The sequence below is a fragment of the Rattus norvegicus genome, chromosome 8, assembly GCF_036323735.1.
Source record: "Rattus norvegicus strain BN/NHsdMcwi chromosome 8, GRCr8, whole genome shotgun sequence".
NCBI lineage: Eukaryota > Metazoa > Chordata > Mammalia > Rodentia > Muridae > Rattus > Rattus norvegicus.
In genome coordinates this window covers 31370376-31386698 of record NC_086026.1, presented here as the reverse complement: position 1 = coordinate 31386698, position 16323 = coordinate 31370376, and the positions used below count along the sequence as shown (strand labels likewise).

At 37.5% G+C, this 16323-nt stretch overlaps 1 protein-coding gene across 2 annotated transcripts in view; it reads left to right on the top strand.

Moving 5' to 3' along the window:
• The window catches only part of Dpy19l2 (dpy-19 like 2), a 119233-nt gene that overhangs the window by 70984 nt on the left and 31926 nt on the right, over positions 1 to 16323 (top strand). Inside the window, exons 15-17 of one of the 2 annotated variants that reach the window (XM_006242722.5) lie at positions 8320 to 8391; positions 10691 to 10737; positions 12728 to 12778. In XM_006242722.5, coding sequence (XP_006242784.1) covers positions 8320 to 8391; positions 10691 to 10737; positions 12728 to 12778 — 170 coding nt within the window. The remainder of the gene's footprint in view (positions 1 to 8319; positions 8392 to 10690; positions 10738 to 12727; positions 12779 to 16323) is intronic. The other variant, XM_235972.11, reaches the window with a different exon arrangement.

Here is a 16323-nt window from a genome sequence, read left to right as displayed (position 1 = left end):
CTGCCCACTGTAGGGCATTTTATCTAAGGTACCTCCCTTTGAGACCTGGGAGTCTCTCACCTCCAAGGTCTCTGGTACATCGGAGAGGGTCTCCCTACCTCCTAACTTCCAGGGTTGTATATGTCCATTCTTTCGGTTGGCCCTTAGGGCTTCAGTTCTGTTCCCCTCCCCCAATACCTGATCATGTCCCCCTCTTCCTCTCCATGTTCTCTTTACTACCCAGGCCCCTCCCTCCCTCACACCGTCCCGTGATTGCTTTCTTCTCCCTCCCAAGTGGGATTGAGGCATCCTTACTTGGTCCCTTTGGCTTGTTAGCCTTCTTGATTCCTGTGGGTTGTATCATGGGCATTCTTAAATTTTTGTCTAATATTTAGTTATTAGTGAGTACATTGCCATGCATATCCTTTTGGGTCTGAGTTACTTCACTCAGGATATTATTTTCTAGTTCCATCCATTTGCCTGCAAAACTCATGATGTCTTTGTTCTTAATAGCTGAATAGCATTCTATTGTGTAAATGAACCATATTTTCTGTATCGATTCTTCTGTTGTGGGACATCTGGGTTGTTTCCAGCTTCTGGTTATCAGAAATAAGGCTGCTATGAACATAGTGGAACATGTGCCCTGTGGCATGGTGGGGCATTTTTTTGGGTATATGCCCAAGAATATAGACCTATTCTATCTATAGGATATAGATAGGTCTTCAGGTAGATCTATTTCCAATTTTCTGAGGAACCTCCAGATTGATTTCAAGAGTGGTTGTGCCAGTTTGCAATCACACAAGCAGTGGAGGAGTGTTCCTCTTTCTCCAGGTCCTCACCAACATGTACTTTCACCTGGCCTTTTGATCTTAGCCATTTTGATTGGTGTGAGGTGGAATCTCAGTGTTATTTAGATTTGCATTTCCCTGATGACTAAGGTCTTTGAACATTTAAGTGCTTCTCAGCCATTTGAGATCCTGCTGTTGTGAATTCTCTGTTTAGTTCCATACCCTATTTTTTGACTGGGTTGTTTAGTTTGTTGGTGGTTAGCTTCTTGGGTTCTTTATATATTTTGGATATTAACCCTCTATCGGATGTGTGGTTAATGAAGATATTTTTCCCAATTTGAAGGTTGTCGATTTATCCTATTGGCTATGTCCTTTGCCTTAACATAAGCTTACCAGTTTCATGAGGTCCCATTTATCAATTCTTGATCTTAGAGCATGAGCCATTGAAGTTCTGCTTAGGAAAGTCCCTCACCCCTCCCCAGTGTCAATGAGTTTGAGGCTTTTCCCCACTTTCTCTTCTGTTAGATTCAGTGTATCTGGTTTTAGGTTGAAGTCCTTGATCCACTTGGACTTGAGCTTTGTTCAAGGTGACAAATAGGGATCTATTTCATTTTTCTACATACAGACTGCCAGTTAGACAAACACCATCATTTATTGAAGATGCTTTCTTTTTTCCATTATATATTTTTGGCCTCTTTGTCAAAGATTAAGTATGTGTAAGTGTGTGGTTTTATTTCTAGGTCTTCAATTCAATTCCATTGATCAATGTTTCTGTCTCTGTACCAATACCATGAAGTTTTAAATACTATTGCTCTGTAGTATAGATTGAGGTCAGGGATGGTGATTTCCCCCAGAAGTGCTTTTATTGTTAAGACTTGTTTTTGCTATTCTTGGTTTTTTGCTTTTCCAGATGAATTTGAGACTTGCTCTTTCCATGTCTTTGAAGTATTGTGTTGGGATTTTGATGGGGATTGCATTGAATCTGCAGATTGTTTTTTGTTAAGATGGCCATTTTTTACTATGTTACTATGTTACTGCTAATCCCTGAGCATGGGAACAAGGGGATATAAATTAGCAAAGAAAAAGTCAAGTTATCACCATTTGCAGATGATATGATAGTATACATAAGCAACCCCAAAAATTCCACCAGAGAACTTCTACAGCTGATAAAGATCTTCAGCAAAGTGGCTGGATGTAAAATTAAGTGAAATAAATCAGTAGCCTTCCTTTATACAAATGATAAATGGGCTGAGAAAGAAATTAGGGAAAAAACACTTAACACAGTGGCCACAAATAATATAAAATATCTTGGGGTAACTCTAACCAAACAAGTGAAAGATCTGCATGACAATGACTTCAAGTCTCTCAAGGACGATATTGAAGATCACAGAAAATGGAGAGATCTCTCATGCTCATGTTTTGTATCCATTTTCATTTCTGGTTTTGTTAACTTGGATACTGTCTCTGGGCCCTTTAGTTAGTTTGGCTAGGGGTTTATCTATCTTGTTGAGTCTTTCCTAGAACCAGCTGTTGGTTGTGTTGATTCTTTGTATAGTTCTCTTTGTTTCTATTTGGTTAATTTTGATCCTGAATTTGACTATTTCCTGCTGTCTACTCTTCTTGGTTCTTTTTACTCTAGAGCTCTCAGGTGTGCTGTGTTATGTTGCCAGTGTAGGATCTTTCCAATTTCTTTACCAAGGCACTTAGTGCTATGAATTTTCCTCTTAGCACCACTTTCATTGTGTCCCATAAGTTTGGGTATGCTGTGTGCTTTTTTTCACTGAGTTCCTGGAAGTTTTTATTTATTTATTTATTTCCTAAGTTGTCATTGAGTAGAGAGTTTTTCAGCTTCTATGGGTATTTGAGTTTTCTGTTGTTTTTGCTGTTATTGAGGACCAGTCTTAGGCCATCATGATCTGATAGGATGTGTGGGATTATTTCAATCTTCTTGTATCAATTGAGGTTTGTTTTGTGACTGATTATATGGTCATTTTTGGAAAGGATACCATGAGGTGCTCAGAGGAAGTTGTATTCTTTTTTTAAGGGTAAAATATTCTGTCCATATCTGTTAAATCTGGTTCATAACTGCTGTTAGTTTCTCTGTGTCTCTGTTTAGTTTCTGTTTCAGTGACCTGTCCATTAGTGAAAATAGGATGTTGAAGTCTCCCACTATTATTGGAGGTGTTCAATGTGTGTTTGAGCTTTAGTAAAGTTTGTTTTATGAATGTGAGTGCCCTTGCATTTGCAGCATAGATGTTCAGAATCGAGACTTTTTCTTGGTGAATTTTTTCCTTTGATGAATATGAAGTGTCCTGTCTCACCTCACTTGATAACTTTTGGTTGAAAGTCTATTTTATTAGATATTAGGATGATAACTCAAGCTTGTTTCTTGGGATGATATCCCTGGAAGACTTTTTTCTAGCCTTTTACTCTGAGGTAATGTCTGTTTTTGTTATTGTGGTATGTTTCTTGCATGCAGCAAAATACTGGATCCTGTTTGTGTATCCAGTCTGTTAAATTATGTCTTTTTATACATGAGTTGAGTCCATTAATATTGAGAGATATTAAAGTCAGATGATAGTTAATTGCTGTTATGTTTGTTTTTGTAGGTGGCATTATATGCATGTAATTTTCTCCTTTTGGCTTTGTTAGATTAATATCTTTATTATTCTTTGGTGTAGGTACACTCTTTGTGTTGGAGTTTTCCTTCTAGAATCCTCTGTAGGGCTGAGTTGGTAGCTAGATATTGTTTGAATGTGTTTCTTTCCTGGAATATTTTGATTTCCCCATCTATGCTGCTTGATAGTTTTGCTGGGTATAGTACCCTGGGCTGGCATTTGTGTTTTCCTAGAGTTTGCATGACCTCTGTCAAGGCTCTTCTGGCTTTTAATGTCTCTGTTGAGAAATCTGGGGTAATTCTCATAGGTCTGCCTTTATACATTACTTGACCCTTTTCCCTTGCAGCTTTTAATATTTTCTTTGTTCTGTGTAATTAGTGTTTTGATTATTATGTGACAAGAGGATTTTCTTTTCTGGTCCAATTTATTTGGTGTTCTATAGGTTCCTTATATTTTTATGGTCATCTTTTTCTTTAGGTTAGGGAAGTTTTCTCCTATTATTTTTTGAAGGCATTTTTGTGTCCTTTGGACTGGGAGTCTTCATTCTCTTTTATTCCTATTATTCTTAGATTTGTGTCCTGGATTTCCTGGAAGTTTTTGGAGTTTTTTATGTTTTGAATTTTCTTTGAGAGATGTGTCAATATCTTCTAAGGTATGTTCTACACCTGAGATTCTCTCTTCTATTGCTTGTATTCTGTTGGTGATGCTTACATCTGTAATTTCTGGCCTCTTTTCTAGGTTTTCCATTTCAGTGGTTGCCTCAATTTGTGTTTTCCTTATTGTTTCTACTTCTACTTTAAGATCTTGAATCTCTTTGTTCAATTCCATCAACTGTTTCATTGTGTTTTTCTGTATTTCTTTAAGGGATTTATTTGTTTCTTCTTTAAGGGCTTCTACGTGTTTACCTGTATTGCTTTCAGTGAGTTGTTTATATCCTCCTTAAAGGATTCAATTCTTTATAGAGTTAGAACAATAATTTGCAAATTCATTTGGAAAAGCAAAAAACCCAGGATAGTGAAAACTATCCTTAACAATAAAAGAACTTCTGGGGGAATCACCATCCCTGATCTCAAGCAGTATTATAGAGCATTAGTATATGGTATCTTCTGCCCCAAGATTCTCTTTTCTATCTCTTGTATCTGTTGGTGATTCTTGCATCTATGACTCTTGATCTTTTTCCTAGGTTTTCTATCTCCAGGCTTGTCTCCCTTGGTGATTTCTTTATTGTTTCTTTTTCCATTGTTAGATCCTGGATGTTTTTGTCTAATTTCTTCATCTGTTTCCTTCTGTTTTCCTATAATTCTTTAAGGGATTTTTGTGTTTCCTCTTTAAGGACTTCTACTTGTTTACCTTTGTTGTCCTATATTTCTTTTTTTTCTTTTTAAAAAGATTTATTTATTTATTACATATAAGGACACTGTAGCTATCTTCAGACACACCAGAAGAGGGCATTGAATTACAGATGGTTATGAGCCACCATGTGGTTTTGGGATTTGAACTCAGGACCTCTGGAAGAGCAGTCAGTGCTCATAAGCACTGAGCCATCTCTCTACCTCCTTTGTATTTCTTTAATAGAGTTATTTATGTCCTTTAAAGTTCTCTATAATTATCATGAGATGTGATTTTTAAATCCAAATCTTGCTTTCTGGAGGTTGGGATATCCAGTGTTTGCTTTCGTTGGTGAACTGGGCTCTGATGATGCCAAGTAGTCTTGGTTTCTGTTGCTTAGGTTCTTTGGGTTGTCTCTTGCCATCTGGTTATCTCTGACATTAGCTGGTCTTACTGTCTCTGACTGGAGCTTGTTCCTCCTGTGGGCCTGTGAGCCTGTGATCTTCAGAGTGAGAGTGCTCCTGGCAGACCAGCTCTCTGCTGGCAGCTTTTTGGTGTTAGAGATGTGAAACCGCCCCTGCTCTGGGTAAAAGTAGAGACTGGAAGTGTCACCCCCAGGTGGCCCTGTTCTCCATTATCTTTATGAAGGCACTTGAACTATAAAGTGTCCCTCTTAGCACTGCTTTCATTGTGTTCATAAGTTTGGGTATGTTGTACAATCATTTTTATAGAATTCTAGGAAGTCTTCAATTTCTTTCTTAATTCTGCCTTGTCATTCAGGCAGGGGTTGTTCAGTCTCCATTTGTAGTCTTTCTGTTGTTTCTGTAAATGTTGAAGTTCAGCTTTACTCCATGTTGGTCTGATAAGAGAGCAGGAGTTATTTCAATTTTCCTATTTGTGAGTGAGTATGTGGTCAATTTTTGAGAGTGTTCCATGAGGTGCTGAGAAAAAACATATCCTTTTGTGTGTTTGCAGTGTTCAGTAGATATCTGATAGGCCCATTTGAGTTATATTAATGTCCATAAGTAACATTGTTTTTCTATTTAGTTTATGTCTGAATGATCTGTAGATTCATGAGAGTCTGGTAATGGAGTTCTTTCACTATGAGCATATGAGGTTCAATGTGTGATTTAAGTTTTAGTAAAGCTGGGTGCTCTTGTGTTTGGTGAATAGATGTTAAAAATTGAAATGTCATCTTGGTGGATTTTTTCCTCTCTGGTGAGTATGATATGTCCTTCTCCATATCTTTTGATTAATTTTGGCTCGAAGTCCATTTTATCAGAATAGCTATACTAGCTTGCTTCTTGGGTTTGTTTGCTTGAAAATCTTTTTCCAATTCTTTACTTGAAAGTAATGCCTATTTTCCTTGATGTTAAGGTGTGTTTCTTATATTTAGCAGAATGATGAATTGTGTTTTCATATCCGTGCTGTTAGCCTGTGTCTTTTTATTAGGTAATTGAATCCATTGATACTGAGCAATATTAATGACCAATGATTGTTATTCCTGTCATTTTGTTGTAGATGGTGTTGGTAGTATGTGTGTTCCTCTGTGTGTGTGTGTGTGTGTGTGTGTGTGTGTGTGTGTGTGTTGCTCTTTGGGTTTTGCTGGTGTGAGATTATTTATTGCCTGTTTTTTTGTGTGTATAATTTACCTCTTTAGGTTGGATTTTGCTTTCTAGTGCTTTTATAGGGCTAGATTTGTGTATAGCAATTGTTTAAATTTGACTTTGTCATGCAGTATCTTATTTGTTCTGTCTGTGGCAATGGAAGATTTTGCTGACTGTGGTAGTCTGGTCTGGTATCTGTGGCATCTACGGTCTCTTAAGAGCCTGTAAGACATCTGCCCAGGCCCTTCTCGTTTTTAGAGTCTCTGTTGTGAAATCAGGCATAATTCTGATAGGTCTGCCTTTTAATGGTATTTAGTTGTTTCCCTTGAAACTTTTAGTATTCTTTCCTTGTTCTTTTTGTTTAGTTTTTAATTACTCTCTCTCTCTCTCTCTCTCTCTCTCTCTCTGTGTGTGTGTGTGTGTGTGTGTGTGTGTGTGTGTGTGTGTATTGGCCAGGGTAGGGGGGGCTTTCTTTTCTGATACCATTGTTTTTGTTCTTTAAGCTTCTTTTACCTTTATAGGCATGCCCATCTTTAGGTTAGGAAAATTTCCTCCTATGATTTTTAAAAATACACTTTCTGGGTTTTTGAGCTGGGATTATTCTTTTTCTATTTTTATTATTGTTAGGTTTAGTCTTTTCATAATGTCCTGGATTTCCTGGAATTTTGTGTCAGGTACACTTTAGATCCAACATTTGTGTTCCTCTGTGTGTGTGTGTGTGTGTGTGTGTGTGTGTTTAAATTGGTTCTATTTCCATTTTCAGGTTTTCACCCATTTGTTTATTTTTCTTGACATGAATGTTTTTTGTTTTCTTTAAGGGATTTATCGATTTCTTCTAAATTCTTGTCTTTTTCTGAGTTCTTTAAGGGTCTTATTTCTATTTCTTCTTTAAAGTTCTCTATCATCTTCATAAAGTTGATTTTAAAGTCATTTTCTTGTGCTTCAGCTGCACTCAAATATTCAGGTCTTGCAGTCAGAGAATAGCTGGGCTCTGGCCATGCCACATTGCTCTTTCTGCTGCTAATTTTGTTATTATTTCTTGAGAGCAGCTTGGCCTTTGCTTCAGCAGGGTTACTCTCTTCTTCTAACTGGTGTGACCTATGCCTGAGCATTGGGAATCTGCCTGAACTGTGGGAAGAGTTCTAGAAGGCACTGAAGTAGGAGTATAGAATGTGTCTTTGGGAGTGGGGCTGTTCAGGTGATAGGCAGCAGGCTTTCCTCTTAAGTGGACTTTTCTTCCCCTCTCCTTACTAGGTAGCTGCAGGGTTGGAGTTGATTTTGATACATTCTTTTAATCTGTATTTTCTTGCTGTGAAGTGATACTATCACTCTTATACTGAAAAGCATTTAATCCGGGGCTTGCTTACAGTTTCAGAGTTAATTCATTGTCATAATGGGAAAAAGCATGGTGGCATGCAGGCAGTCACGGTTCTGGAGAGGTAGCTAAGAGTGCTACGCCAGAATCAGTAGCCAGTGGAACAAAAAGAGAGACTCTGGACCTGGCTTGAGCTCCTGAAACCTCAAAGCCCACCCCCAGTGAAACACTTTTCCAACAAACCCATACCTCTTAATTCTTTTAAATAGTGCCACTCACTGTTGACTAAATATTCAAATATGTGAGCCTATGGGGACTAAGTTTATTTAAACTAACATATACATTAAAAATCTCCTCCTCCACACTTCTCCACTAGTCTTTTCCACCTTTGTGAACTTTTCAGAAGTTCCTCTCTTCCTTTAGAGTAGAGCCTCTTGTTTTCAAAACCAACCTCATAACTAGGTCACAAAGGCAGCTTCTAGTCTGCTGTCTTCATTGGATGCTTTTTTATTGCCACTTTTATCATTTTATCCACGAATTCTTCAGTAGCATTGATAAGCACACATTTTTCTAAAGAGAAGAAAATTTTAATCTTTATCAAAAATCATTGTGGTACTTAGATATTTACTGCTTCGTTGTAAAATTTTGTAATTAACCATTTTGAATTGTTTGCTTTATTTCAGACTCCACTGAGATACACAAAAACATTATTGCTTCCACTTGTCCTAGTGATTACTTATCTTATCTTTAAAATGGTATGTAAAGATTTATAACTTTTTGTGGATTTACCATGTGAAAAAATATAGATTAATGCAAGTTGCTCAAATTCCTTCTTTCCTTTCAGGATGAATTCTATTTATCTATCTAAACCATTTTATTGATGTCTCTATCTGGCACTCTACTTTTAAAAATTACATTATTAAAGATATTCTATTCTTTCAAAGGTATTTTTCACCCATCACTGACTATATAATCACATTTAATTAGGGGTGTGATATGACAGACAAGTAAACCATGGCAACTTTTGGACAGCCACGACCATGCATTGTGAAATGCTGAACAAGCATCTGTAGAATAAATGTGATGTCACATGCCATGAGTAAAAAGGAGAGTGACAGGTTTAAACACAGTCAAAGACATCATCAGCTATTTCAAGTAGTTGTGCACAGGATAAATTTATACAGCCAGCAAAAACAACTACACAGATATTTTTTATGACAATACAATATCATGTTAGAAGAACTCATCTTTAAAACTTCACATGCATATTTTCATGGCTCAAGTCTTTAATAACAGAAACCATTAAGGTACTTTTAACAGCTTTGAGCCATTTTTATTATATTGTTAGTTGTGTCCAAGGTCAACATGTTTATTTATATTGTTTGGTAGATGATACCATGATTCCTCACCAACAATTCCATTTGTAGTCCAGTTGAAAGAAATTTCTCTACTTAAAGTTAAAACTTTTTATGTACTCTCCATGTCGTTCCTAAGCCCCACCCCTTGTCCCCGTGTTTCTGCCTAGAATATGACTAGTCTGTGAATAATGAAGACAGGCACTACTCTCCAAGTCTGCACCTCTGCTATTTACACCTGACCTGGTTCTGTCCCACTGGGAGCAGTCAGGACAAGGAGAAGAACTGAAATGGGCTGGATGAGAACAAAAGCTATTGTTTTCTGTTGTCCTGGTCCACCCAAGCTCAAAGATAAGATATATTATAGAGCCTGTTTCTACTCCACTGAAGTAAATGATGGCACTCTTGACAGGCTCAACTTAAGCTTAGGGGCAAAGCATAAAGTAACTGTTGACTGTAGAACCATCTAGCATAGTTGAAGGATAACTTGATCTACTATTTTTTTTAAAAAAAAGTTAAACACAGACACTAACAAGTATTTTACTAGCATCCAAACACTGTACTGCCTAAACTGAACTCATGAATGTGTAAAGAAACACACACAGACACACACAGACACACAGACACAGACACACACACACACACACACACACACACACACACACCTGTAGCCACTAAAGTTCAATTTTTTTGCTTCTACCCTGTAAACGCTTCAGTCTTGCTTTGCCCTGTATGGCTTATTTTTTACTCGGTGAATATAGCTGATGTTTTAAATTTTTACTTATATAAAATATCCCCATAGACTAAGGATGGCATATGTAGCATGACTCCACTGAGAAAGCATAAATATGTAACTCCTCCAAATTGCCATTTTGATATTTATACCCTCAAGTTGTCAATTTGAATATGTAGCTATAATTTCATTTATATTATTTGGTACATATTGAATTAATATCATATTTATGCTGTCCTTAAGTTTGTGATATTTTTCTATAAAGTATGATCTCTCCTTCAATTGCTACATTCTCATGAGAACTGATGATCTTCCTATAGTGACTACCTTGGATTGATGTAGTCAAGAAAGCAAATACACTAATAACTTCACTAATAACTTATTTAATAATTATCTAAAGCATTGAGTAAAACAGGAATCTAGGTGAGCAGAAAAGAGAGGTGAAATAGGAAGAACAACAGGGGGGATTTAGAGGCTGAAATTGTCTAAGGTGCATGGTAGAGGCTCCCACACTTAGATTGTTAACCTCACCACCATCCAGCAAATATGACGTTTCAACAATAGTAAGTAGCTCTTCTCATTATGAAGCTTAAGCACTTCAGAGCTGAAATAGACTAAGCTTTACTCTACCATTCTTACTGAATACACCAGAAAGTTGCAGTCTTAAATTTATGATTTAAAGCTGGGAGTGAGCTAGTAGAGAGATTTTAACTCAATTAAATAAATTCATTTTGATGATACAGACCTGTAATCTCAGGATGGGGAAGGTGAGGTACAAGAATGACCAGCTCCAGGCCAACATAGGCCAGGAAGATATTTATACCTAAAGACCCAAAAACAAAGGAACAAACAATACAAAGGAAAAGAACTTACTTGTAAGCTTGCGGGGGTTTGGTGGTTTATAGCAGCAGGAGTTTCAATGTGTTACTAGACTGTCAAAGTTTCATCAACTGATTCTGTTCACAGATTGTTCGTGATATCTTATGTGTCTTGTATACAAACACTTATCAGAGGTAATTATTTCACAGTTGTCTTTAAAGTCATACCATGTTCATTATTTAATAACATTAAATATTAAGACATTCTCAAATGAATATGCATTTATTTCAACATTTAGATAAGAACGCAATATATTTTTTTCTTTTAAGTCTCTGTTTTGGATTTTTCTATATATTCAAAATAACTTAATATTTATAAATATAAATAAGAAATATTTATATAGATATTTATGTTTGTGAAACAGCTTATAGTTTAAACTCGCTCAATTTTAATATATCACCAGAGTTTCAAGTTCATAAACAGAAATAGCTTAAATTTTATTTAAACCATCCTTATTTTTAACTTTCAAAACAGATGATTATTATATTTCTAAACATTTATCAAATTTTTTTACCAAATTTATTTTTGAAAATATTTTTTTCTATATTTTTAATGGTTTCAGTAGAATTTCTAAAATCAAGGCCTGGACTAAGGCCAGTGAAATACCTTATATATTTAACACATGTCACGTAAATTGCTAAGTCTTAGGAAATAATAGTGGAGGAAACTACCTTCTGAAGAAATGTTATTTCAAACTATGTTTTGTATCATTAGTTACATAATTTAATTTTACTTAATGTCTTTTATGTTTTAGACAGCTTATATTTATAGAAAAATTGTGCCAATAGTGTTGAGTGTCTTCTCAAGCCTTTATATCTTCTGTGCTAATATTTTTTATGAGCAGATTTGTGTGGTTGCCAGAGAAGCTAATGTAAAACTTTGAGTGCATTGTTGAAATAATTTCCAAAACAAAGTGCTAATAAGCACACTGTGTTCTGTACATCAGATAGGAGCTGGGGAAGTATGTCTTGACATTCTATGCAAGTGTCCTTGATAATTTCTTCTATAAGAAATGCATAAGGGGCATGGTACATTTCACTGAATGAAACATAACTAATAAAGATGTGTAAACTATTCTCAGATGCTTGCAAAGTAATGAAATGTGGAAAAGGAAAGGCTTTTGGGGGGCAAATGATTGAAAAAATAATTCAGAATAAAGAAGTCTTTCTGACTGATTAAGTAGCAGAAAGTGAACTTTTATAGGTTTCCCAAGGTCTGTTTATTTTATTTCTTCTTACTGATTTATTTCTTTTTAGTCAATAAACCTTTATGTAGTGCTCATGCCATATAGTTTGAAGTCTGGAATGAGCTTATAATTTATAGGTTAATTTTAAAATTTCACAACTATATAAAAACTCTCTTGTTTTCTGTGTTCACTTGTTGGTTAGAAATATTGTTGAGGCTGGAGAGATGGCTCAGTGGTTAAGAGCACTGACTGCTCTTCCAGAGGTCATGAGTTCAATTCCCAGGAACCACATGGTGGCACACAGTCATCTGTATTGGGATCTGGTGCCCTCTTCTGGTGTGTCTGAAGACAGCAGCAGTGTACTCACATAATACGACAAATAGAACTTTAACAACAAAAAGAGAGAGAGAGAGAGAGAGAGAGAGAGAGAGAGAGAGAGAGAGAGAGAGAAAAGAAAGAAAAAAGACACTCTGAGGAGAATACCCCGAGGAAGACACAGTTTGCTTTGTCTGAGTTTTCCAGGGGATACAGTCAATGGTTGGCATAGGGGCAGTAGTGGCCAGAAGGCTGCATGTATAGTCAGAAAGCACAGAGTGATAACGTTTGTGCTTTTCTTTCTTTCTCTTTTTATTAATTAGTCCAGGACTCCAACCATGGAACTGTGATGGACACATTTAGGAGGGTTTTCCAATTTTAATTAACTTAATCCAGATAATCTCTCATAGATGCTTTAAAGATTTGTTCATTTCCATGGTGATTTTAAATATGGTCAAGATGGTAATCTGAATTCACCACCCTGACTCTCCTCCTTATCATCTTGGCTTTCCCCAAACAAATCATTTGAAAACATAACCTTTCTTTTCTTGCTCCTATTGACTTGTGGCCATTTCATAAGATAAAATTCATTCATTGGTGTTCAAATGCTCATTGTATTTAAGAATTTTAACACGGAATGAAAGTCTGAAGTTCAAGTTTTATCAAGACTTGAGGTAATCAATGTTTTGACTCTCTATTTTTGAAAATAGATTGTTTTCATACAATATATCTCATGTAGTGGTTTGCTTTGTTTGTAAACATGACATAAGCTAGAGTCATCACAGGGAAAGGAGCCACAGTTGAGGAAATGTCTCCATGAGATTTAGCTATAATAGCCAGAAGCTGGAAAGAACCCAGATGCCCTTCAACAGAGGAATGGATACAGAAAATGTGGTACATCTACACAATGGAATATTACTCAGCTATCAAAAACAATGACTTTATGAAATTCATAGGCAAATGGATGGAACTGGAAAATATCATCCTGAGTGAGGTAATCCAATCACAGAAAAACTCATATGGTATGCACTCATTGATAAGTGGATATTAGCCCAAATGCTTGAATTACCCTAGATGCACAGAACACATGAAACTCAAGAGGGATGACCAAAATGTGAATGCTTCACTCCTTCTTTAAAAGGGGAACAAGAATACCCTTGGGAGGGTATAGGGAGACAAAGTGTAGAACAGAGGCAGAAGGAACACCCATTCAGAGCCTTCCCCACATGTGGCCCATACATATACAGCCACCAAACTAGACAAGATGGATGAAACAAAGAAGTTCAGGCCGACAGGAACCGGATGTAGATCTCTCCTGAGAGACACAGCTAGAATACAGCAAATACATAGGCGAATGCCAGCAGCAAACCACTGAACTGAGAACGGGACCCCCGTTGAAGGAATCAGAGAAAGGACTGAAAGAGCTTGAAGGGGCTTGAGACCCCATATGAACAACAATGCCAAGCAACCAGAGCTTCCAGGAACTAAGCCACTACCCAAAGACTATACATGGACTGACCCTGGGCTCCAACCTCATAGGTAGCAATGAATAGCCTAGTAAAAGCACCAGTGGAAGGGAAAGCCCTTGGTCCTGCCAAGACTGAACCCCCAGTGAACTTGATTGTTGGGGGGAGGGCAGTAATGGGGGGAGGATGGCGAGGGGAACACCCATGTAGAAGGGAAGAGGGAGGGGTTAGGGGGAAACCAGGGAAGGCAATAACAATCAAAATGTAAATAAGAAATACCCAAGTTAATAAAGATGGGTAAAAAAAAAGTAATGGAGGGCACATTTGGGGGGTTCTTCATTTCATTTATTATATTTTCATTTTTTAAATTTGATATTTTTTATTTACATTTCAAGTGTTATTCCCTTTCCTGGTTTCCCATCCATAAGCCCCTTATCCTATCCCTCTCCCCTTTCTTCCTTCTATAAGCGTGTCCCCGCTCCCAAACTGCCTCCCCACCCTGAGATTCCCCTACACTGGGGGGTCCAGCCATGGCAGGACCAAGGGCTTCTTGGAGGACGCTTCTGATCCAGATTTTGAGTCAGGAAGGCAACTTGCTTTTGATCTGGATTGATTGACACAAGATTTTAATCTAGATCTTGAGGCATAGTGGTCATCTTTACAAGACTCTATAATGAAAAGAATTGAAAGAAAATCTTAGGTCTAGATGGAGTAGCATACACCTTTAATCACAGCACTCAGGAAACAGAGGCATGCAGATCTCTGAGTTCAAGGTCAGTCTACAGAGTAAGTCCCAGAACAGCCAAGCTTAGGCAGTGAAGGAAATACATTGAAAACAGAAAGCTGGTGAAGATGTAATTATAAGGAGACTATGTTCCAGCCCCACCAAGGAGGGGAATTCAACAACTTTGGCCATGTGGTTCTGGCTTTAGGATTAGGGACTAAGGAAAGTTGTTAAAGCCATGAATGTGTCAGGGGTGCTCTTGTATGGAGGCCCAGAAAGGCCACTGTGTGAGGTAGCTAAGGTTGTATCTTGTGCTGGCATTTGGACTTGGTAATGTATAAGAGTCAGCAAGGTAGTATTGATTTTGAATGCATGAAGGGGTCATGCATAACAGATGAGTTTTGGCACTGTGAGAGGTTGGGAGAGGGCATTGGTGAAGCTTCAGCTGCAGTATCAGTTGAAGATCCAGGACTGAATGGGTTATGCAAAGAAACCTTGGCTTGGCAACATTTTTATCACTATGAAAGGCTGTTGTAAAAGTGCGGCCCAACTGCAGCAGAAGACCCCATCATTTTGGAGGTGCCGGTACCATGCCGTGATGGTTTATATATGCTTGGCCCAGGTAGTGGCACTATTAGAAGGTGTGGTCCTGTTGGAGTAGGTGTGTCACTGTGCATGTGGGCCTTAAGACCCTCATCCTAGCTGTCTGGGAGCCAGTATTCTTCCAGCAGCCTTCAGATGAAGATGTAGAACTCTCAGTTCCTCCTGAACCATGCCTGCCTGGATGTTGACATGTTACCACTTTGAAGATAATGGACTAAACCTTTGAACATGTAAGTTAGCCCCAGTTAAATGTTGTCCTTATAAGAATTGCCTTGGTCATGGTATCTGTTCATAGCAGTAAAACCCTAACTAAGACACATAGGATGACCACCAAGAACAGCAGCAGCAGCAAAAACTGTAAAGGTAAAGCCTGGATTTCCCTGGAAACCCTAAGATGTTAGAGATGCCAGAGCCGTGGTATACCTGTCATGGAAAGATGGTAATGGGGTGGAACCAGCCCAAGATAAAGAGGTGTGTTGTAGTCAAAAAAGCAGAAGTTTGGAGTTTGCTTGGATGGTTTTCAGTATTGCTTTGGTCCACTATTTCCTCACTATCCTCCCTTGCCTATGTTTTGGAACATTAATGTACATCATGTACCATGATATGTTGGAAGCATGTAGTCTGCATTTTGATTTTAATTTTATAAGGGATTGCAGTTAAGTGAGTATATGAATCTCAGAAAAGACTTTGAACTTTAGACTTTTAAAACATTGTTGAGACTGTGATAGACTATGGGGACTTTTGAAATTTGACTAAATGCATTTTGCATTATACTATGGCTATAAGCCTATGGGGGCCAGAGAATGAAATGTGATTTGAATAGGTTTGCCTCCTTTAGATTCATGTGCTTTTAATGCTTGGCCATAGGGAATGCCACTATTAGGAGCTGTGGCCTTATTGGAGGAGGTGTGGTCTTGTTTGAGGAAGTGTGCCACTGTGGAGGTCTTAAATGTTCAAGTTATACCCAGGGTGAAAAACATCCAGGATCTTTCTTACTGCCTGTGGATCAAAATGTAGAACTTTCAGTTTCTCCAGCACTGTGTATGCTTGCACACTGCCATGCTTCCTGCCTTGGTGATAATGGACTAAATCTCTGAAAATGTAAGCCAAACTCAATTAAATGTTTCCTTTATAAGAGTTGCCTTGATCATGGTGTCTCTTCACAGCAGTGGAAATCCTAACTAAGATATTCTGATTAGTTTTCCCTCCCCAAATTCCTCTGAGATCCTTCTTACCCCTTCCTTAGAAATACACATCTGTCTTCAGAGAGCAAACAGTATATATATGATAATAATAAAATAAATAAACAAACAAACAAGCCAGAATAGGACAAAACAAACAGGAAAAGGGAGTCAAAGAAGAAGCACAAGAAATACATATAATTGAAGAAACACACATGTTCACACATAGGAATCCCATAAAAGCA